This window comes from Lipotes vexillifer, unplaced genomic scaffold, assembly GCF_000442215.2.
Source record: "Lipotes vexillifer unplaced genomic scaffold, Lipotes_vexillifer_v1.1 scaffold265, whole genome shotgun sequence".
Taxonomy (NCBI): Eukaryota; Metazoa; Chordata; class Mammalia; order Artiodactyla; family Lipotidae; genus Lipotes; species Lipotes vexillifer.
In genome coordinates, this window is record NW_006795112.1 from 2,173 (window position 1) to 9,845 (window position 7,673).

General features: G+C 38.0%; 1 protein-coding gene across 1 annotated transcript; it reads right to left on the reverse strand.

Annotated features, from left to right (window-relative positions):
* Positions 1-4,669: 4,669 nt before the first annotated feature.
* Positions 4,670-6,417, reverse strand: LOC103085201 (ly6/PLAUR domain-containing protein 1-like; the record flags this gene model as incomplete). Its single annotated transcript, XM_007467478.1, has 2 exons — positions 6,375-6,417; positions 4,670-4,809 (listed from the first exon to the last, which is right to left on the reverse strand). Coding segments are annotated over exons 1-2 (183 nt in total), but the record flags the coding sequence as incomplete, so codon positions are not given.
* Between the last annotated feature and the right edge of the window lie 1,256 nt (positions 6,418-7,673).

A 7,673-nucleotide genomic window follows, 5' to 3' on the forward strand; every position in this document is an offset into this window, starting at 1 on the left:
TGGAGAAATGTCTATTTACGTCTTCTGCCCATTTTTGGATTGCGTTGTCTTTGTTATTGAGCTGCATGAGCTGCTGGTATACTTTGGAGATTAATCCTTTGTCAGTTGCTTCCTTACCAAATATTTTCTCCCATTCTGAGGGTTGTCTTTTCGTCTTGTTTATAGTTTCTTTGCTGTGCAAAAGCTTTTAAGTTTCATTAGGTCCCATTTGTTTATTTTTGTTTTTATTTCCATTTCTCTAGGAGGTGGGTCAAAAAGGACCTTGCTGTGATTTATGTCATAGAGTGTTCTGCCTATAGTTTCCTCTAAGAGTTTTATAGCGTCTGGCCTTACATTTAATTCATTTTGAGTTTCTTTTTGTGTATGGTGTTAGGGAGTGCTCTAATTTCATTCTTTTACATGTAGCTGTCGGGGCTTCCCAGCACCACTTATTGAAGAGGCTGTCTTTTCTCCACTGTATACTCTTGTCTCCTTTATCAAAGAAAAGGTGACCATATGTGCATGGGTTTATCTCTTGGCTTTCTATCCTGTTCCATTGATCTATATTTTTGTTTTTGTACCAGTACCATACTGTCTTGATTACTGTAGCTTTGTAGTTAAGTCTGAAAACAGGGAGCCTGATACCTCCAGCTCCGTTTTTCTTCATCGATTGCTTTGGCTATTCGGGGTCTTTTGTGTCTCCATACAAATTGTGAAATTTTTTGTTCTAGGTCTGTGAAAAATGCCATTGCTAGTTTGATAGGGATTGCACTGAATCTGTAGATTGCTTTGGGTAGTACATTCATGTTCACAATGTTGATTCTTTCAATACAAGAACATGGTATATCTCTCCATCTGTTTGTATCACCTTTAATTTCTTTCACCAGTGTCTTATAGTTTTCTGAGCACAGGTCTTTTACCTCCTTAGGTAGGATTATTCCTGGTATTTTATTCTTTTTGTTGCAATGGTAAATGGGAGTGTTTCCTTAATTTTTCTTTCAGATTTTTCATCATTAGTGTATAGGAATGCAAGAGATTTCTGTGCATTAATTTTGTATCCTGCTACTTTACCAAATTCATTGATTAGCTCTAGTAGTTTTCTGAGGCATCTTTAGGATTCTCTATGTACAGTATCATGTCATCTGCAAACAGTGAGTTTTACTTCTTCTTTTCTGATTTGGATCCTTTTATCTTTTATTCTTCTCTGATTGCTGTGGCTAGGACTTCCAAAACCATGTTGAATAATAGTGGTGAGAGTGGGCAACCTTGTCTTATTCCTGATCTTAGTGGAAATGGTTTCAGTTTTTCACCATTGAGAATGATGTTGGCTATGGGTTTGTCATATATGGCCTTTATTATGTTGAGGTAAGTTCACTCTATGCCTACTTTCTGGAGAGTTTTTATCATAAATGGGTGTTGAATTTTGTCAAAAGATTTTCCTGCATGTACTGAGATGATCATATGGTTTTTCTCCTTCAGTTTGTTAATATGGTGTATCACATTGATTGATTTGCATATATTGAAGAATCCTTCCATTCCTGGGATAAACCCCACTTGATCATGGTATATGATCCTTTTAATGTGCTGCTGGATTCTGTTTCCTAGTATTTTGTTGAGGATTTCTGCATCTATGTTTGTTGGTGATATCAGTCTGTAGTTTTCTTTTTTTGTAACATCTTTGTCTGGTTTTGGTATCAGGGTGATGGTGGCCTCGTAGAATGAGTTTGGGAGTGTTCTACCCTCTGCTATGTTTTGGAAGAATTCGAGAAGGATCGCTTTTAGCTCTTTTTTAAATGTTTGATAGAATTCGCCTGTGAAGCCATCTGGTCCTGGGCTTTTTTTTGTTGGGAGATTTTAAATCACACTCTCATTTTCAGTGCTTGTGATTGGTCTGTTTATATTTGCTATTTCTTCCTGGTTCAGTCTCAGAAGGTTGTGCTTTTCTAAGAATTTCTCCATTTCTTCCAGGTTGTCCATTGTATTGGCATAGAGTTGCTTGTAGTAATCCCTCATGATCCTTTGTATTTCTGCAGTGTCAGTTGTTACTTCTCCTTTTTCATTTCTAATTCTGTTGATTTGAGTCTTCTCCCTTTTTTCTTGATGAGTCTGGCTAATGGTTTATCAATTTTGTTTATCTTCTCAAAGAACCATTTTTCATTTTATTGATATTTGCTATCGTTTCCTTCATTTCTTTTTCATTTATTTCTGATCTTATCTTTATGATTTCTTTCCTTCTGCTAACTTTGGGGTTTCTTTCTTCTTCTTTCTCTAATTGCTTTAGGTGTAAGGTTAGGTTTATTCGAGATGTTTCTTATTTCTTGAGGTAGGATTGTATTGCTCTAAACTTCCTTCTTAGAACTGCTTTTGCTGCATCCCATAGGTTTTGGGTCGTCGTGTTTTCATTGTCATTTGTTTCTAGATATGTTTTGATTTCCTCTTTGATTTCTTCAGTGATCTCTTGGTTATTTAGTAGCATATTGTTTAGCCTCCATATGTTTGTATTTTTTACAGTTTTTTTCCTGTAATTGATATCTAGTCTCATGGCATTGTGGTCGGAAAGTATACTTGATATGATTTCAATTTTCTTAAATTTACCAAGGTTTGATTTGTGACCCAAGATGTGCTCTATCCTGGAGAATGTTCCATGAGCACTTGAGAAGAAAGTGTATTATGTTGTTTTTGGATGGCATGTCCTATAAATGTCAATTAAGTCTATCTTTTTTAATGTATCACTTAAAGCTTGTGTTTCCTTATTTATTTTCATTTTGGATGTTCTGTCCATTGGTGAAAGTGGGGTGTTAAAACCCCCTACTATGATTGTGTTACTGTCGATTTCCCCGTTTATGGCTGTTAGCATTTGCCTTATGTGTTGAGTTGCTCCTATGTTGGGTGCATAAATATTTACAAATCTTATATCTTCTTCTTGGATTGATCCCTTGATCATTATGTAATGTCCTCTTTGTCTCTTGTAATAGTCTTCATTTTAAAGTCTATTTTGTCTGATATGAGACTTGCTACTCCAGCTTCTTTTGATTTCCATTTGCATGGAATATCTTTTTCCATCCCCTCACTTTCAGTCTGTATGTGTCCCTAGGTCTGAAGTGGGTGTCCTCTCAACAGCATATATATGGGTCTTGTTTTTGTATCCGTTCAGCCAGTCTATGTCTTTTGGTTGGAGCATTTAATCCATTTACATTTAAGTTAATTATTGATATGTATGTTCCTATTACCATTTTCTTAATTGTTTTGGGTTTGTTATTGTAGATCTCTTACTACTCTTGTGTTTCCTGCCTAGAGAAGTTCCTTTAGCATTTGTTGTAAAGCTGGTTTGGTGCTGCTGAATTCTCTTAACTTTTGCTTGTCTGTAAAGGTTTTAACTTCTCCCTCGAATCTGAATGAGATCCTTGCTGGGTAGAGTAATCTTCGTTGTAGGTTTTTCCCTTTCATCACTTAAAATATGTCCTGCCACTCCCATTTGGCTTGCAGGGCTCGCAGAGTTCTGCTGAAAGATCAGCTATTAACCTTATGGTGATTCCCTTGTATGCTATTTGTTGCTTTTCCCTTGCTGCTTTTAATATTTTTTCTTCGTATTTAATTTTTGATACTTTGATTAGTATGCATCTTGGCATGTCTCTCCTTGAGTTTATGCTGTATGGGAACCTCTTAGCTTCCTGGACTTGATTGACTATTTCCTTTCACATACTAGGGAAGTTTTCAACTATAATCTCATCAAATATTTTCTCAGTCCCTTTCTTTTTCTCTTCTTTTCTGCGACCCCTATTATTCGAATGTTGGTGTGTTTAATGTTGTCCCAGAGGTCTCTGAGACTGTCCTCAATTCTTTTCATTCTTTTTTTCTTTATTCTGTTCTGAGGTAGTTATTTCCACTATTTTATCTTCCAGGTCACTTACCTGTTCTTTTACCTCTGTTATTCTGCTATTGATCCCTTCTAGAGAATTTTTAATTTCATTTATTGTGTTGTTCATCATTGTTTGTTTGATCTTTAGTTCTTCTTGGTCCTTGTTAAACTTTTCTTGTATTTTCTCCATTCTATTTCCAAGATTTTGGATCATCTTTACTATCATTACTCTAAATTGTTTTTCAGGTAGACTGCTTATTTCCTCTTCATTTGTTTGGCCTGGTGGGTTTTTACCTTGCTCCTTCATCTGTTGTGTGTTTCTCTGTCTTCTCATTTTCCTTAACTTACTGTGTTTGGAGTCTCCTTTTCGCAGGCTACAGGTTAGTACTTCCCATTGTTTTTGGTGTCTTCCCCCAGTGGGTAAGGTTGGTTCACTGGCTTGTGTAGGCTTCCTGGTGGAGAGGACTGGTGCCTGTCTTCTGGTGGATGAGCCTGGATCTTGTATTTCTCATGGGTAGGACCATGTCTGTTGGTGTGTTTTGGGGTGTCTGTGAACTTAGTATGATTTTTGGCATCCTCTCTGCTAATGAGTGGGGTGGTGTTCCTGTCTTGCTAGTTGTTTGGCCTGGGGTGTCCAGCACTGGAGCTTGCTGGTCGTTGAGTGGAGCTCAGTCTTAGCGTTGAGACAGAGATCTCTGGGAGAGGTCTCACCGATTGATATTATGTGGGGCTGGGAGGTCTCTGGTGGTCCAATGTCCTGAACTCTGCTCTCCCACCTCAGAGGCTCAGGCCTGACACCTGGCCAGAGCACCAAGACTCTGTCAGCCACACGGCTGCGCTGTGTTCCATCATTTCTTTCTGACACATGTCTTGAACGTTCACCGTGCAATTCATGATGAATTCGGGGTTGGAGCAGTCATTATTCAGTTGGAATTCTTCACACTGGTAGCATTGGATTTGCAACGCAAAGCCTTGAGTACTCCCGGAATGCTACCATACTACATTTGCCTTCCTGGCCGCTGAGCCCCGAAGCTTATTTTTAACACAAATCCAGAAACAGAGTGCACACAACTCATTCTTCACAGGAATAATCAGAAAGTTGCCTGTTGAAGGTCAAGTCTGTCACCCTGTGTAGATAATATCTCAGAAGTATCGCTCATTTCTAAAATAAATGTTTCAACCAATGATCAAGTTAAGTAGCCAAATAAACATTTCTGTATTTATAGCCATCATTGCAATCTTCTATTAAATGCATACTGATGTCTCTATCTTGTATTTATATAGCATCTATCATCTGAAGATCTGAAAATACTTGCTGTCTCTTATCTAACTTAGCCTCACAAATGCTTTGATTACAAGCATTTTACAGTGAGAAAAATAAAATGCACAGAAAGGGGCAGTTATTGCCTAGTAATCTTACAACAAGAAAATGGGAGATCCAGGCTTGTATTACAGTTAGCTCTCTGAGCACCACCCAGTCCACGTCTGCAAATAACCCTGCAACATGTACACACAAAAAAAGTGCCATCGAAAAGAGTTTCACACATAAATTTTCCAAATAAGTTTAAATCACAATACGGGTTATGTCTTATTCCAGATGGCAGTTTTGCTTTATTATATCAATATAATAATACTGAGTTCACAGGTTGCCATGAAGTCAGCCCTTTTACCTGCCTCTCAAAATGTGACCACATAATTTTATATAAAGAAAAATGTTAAAGAATAATTGCATTTAAATGGTTTCTGTTTTTCCCTTACATTTATCTGATGCATATTATTTTTGAAAAAGTGTGAGGTATATTTAAGTACTATGAATATTTAGCAAAATCATCCTATCAGAAATTTGAGTTGTTAATCATTCAAAACTACTCCTATTTTTAGAAAAAATATAAGTCAAGTTTCTCTTAGACATAATCTAAAAGAGCTTTCCAATTGACCCGATCTTCATTGTTACCAAGCAGTACAAAAGAATGTGTAATAGTAGACTATGACTGTCAGTTGACTCCATTTGACTTTGACAACTGAGAATGTTTGTAGAAAAGTCACGAGAGCCCTTTGCCACCAATTTAATCTCATTTCGGCCACTCAGCAGAATACAACCATTCAAAGAGTGAAAGTGATAGCAAGCAGTATTTCAGAATCATGATGTCAGTGGGGATGTATCACCAGTAACTGCACTTAGTTACCAACTTATCACCAGGCTGTATCAGTGACACAATGGGCATACTGCCCAGCATGGCTGGCTATTCTAGAGTGAAACTAGCTCCTACTTGTGGAGGAAATGTGTGATTCAACTGTTTCCAGCAGTGTCATTTACTTAGAATTTTTAAATATCTAGGGTTTTGTTTCTCATCGCGCAAACACCCCATTTAAGCTACATGTTTTCCCTTACGTTTCTAAGGCTAACATCTTAATTATGCCCATATATTAATAAACTCTACTTTTCTTATTTATCTTTAAAAATATCCCCTTTGCTCTGTAAAGTGGTTAGACACAAGGAGTTTGGTAATAACTAGCCAGGCAACCTCACACTTACTTCCATGGGCCTTAGATTTCTCATTGATAAAATGATCCTCCATTTTACTTCTAACCTCCTTTTGCCTGAAAGGAGGCAAAAGGAAGCTAGAAGTTCTGTGATCTCTTTAGTTCTGTGATCTGACTCTCTGCCCTGCCCTTCTGTCCACCCATGGCACATACAAGAATATTTTCATTCTCATTTTTTTCTATTCTAGGAATAAACTGAATCTGTGAGTAGACCACTGGTCCTCATTCTCAGAGTAGCCAAGCAATATATACCTTTGGACACAAAGATAGTAAAAACCTTCTTTTGCTCTCAACCAATTTCCTCCACTACTGTGTTTCTGATAATGAATCTTTATCCTTCAATCTCATTTACAAATATGAAATTAACACACATACTATATAAAAAGCAATGGGCTGGATCCTGAGAGGGATTAAAGACAATGAAGTATAAAATATGTGTTTAAAACATATTTCCTGCTTTCAAGAATTTTACAACCTACTTGGGAAAATGAGGGAGAATAATTAGTGTTCCGCATCCTCATCAGCACTTGATAGTATCCAATTTTTAAACTGGGAGAAAATTCAATAGGTAAAAAAATGGCATCTATTATAGCTTCTATTTACATTTATCTGATTATTAAGAGGTTGAACTCATCATTCTGTTTATGGGCACAGATAAAAACCTCAATTTATTTTGAGGTTTTTATATTTTTCTATCATTGATCATATAATACTTATTTTAGTACTTTTATGTTATCACAAAGTTGGGGTAGTCTCTCATGGTGGATGTACTCATAGGGTATTGCAAATGCAGTGAATCATCTTCCCTTGCAATTAGCTGTACAGTCAACATTGTTAAGGTGTGAAAAAGTTCTCTCAGGGGAGCAGTGGAAAGATGGCGGAGGAGTAAGACGCGGAGATCACCTTCCTCCCCACAAATACACCAGAAATACATCGACACGTGGAACAACTCCTACAGAACACCTACTGGACGCTGGCAGAAGACCTCAGACCTCCCAAAAGGCAAGAAACTCCCCACATACCTGGGTAGGGCAAAAGAAAAAATTAATTAAAAACAGAGACAAAAGAATAGGGACGGCACCTGCACCAGTGGGAGGGAGCTGTGAAGGAGGAAAGGTCTCCACACACTAGGAAGCCCCTTCGCGGGCGGAGACAGCGGGAGGCGGAGCGGGGAGCTTCGGGGCCGCGGAGGACAGCACAGCAACAGGGGTGCGGAGGGCAAAGCGGAGAGATTCCCGCACAGAGGATCGGTGCCGACCGGCACTCACCAGCCCGAGAGGCTTGTGTGCTC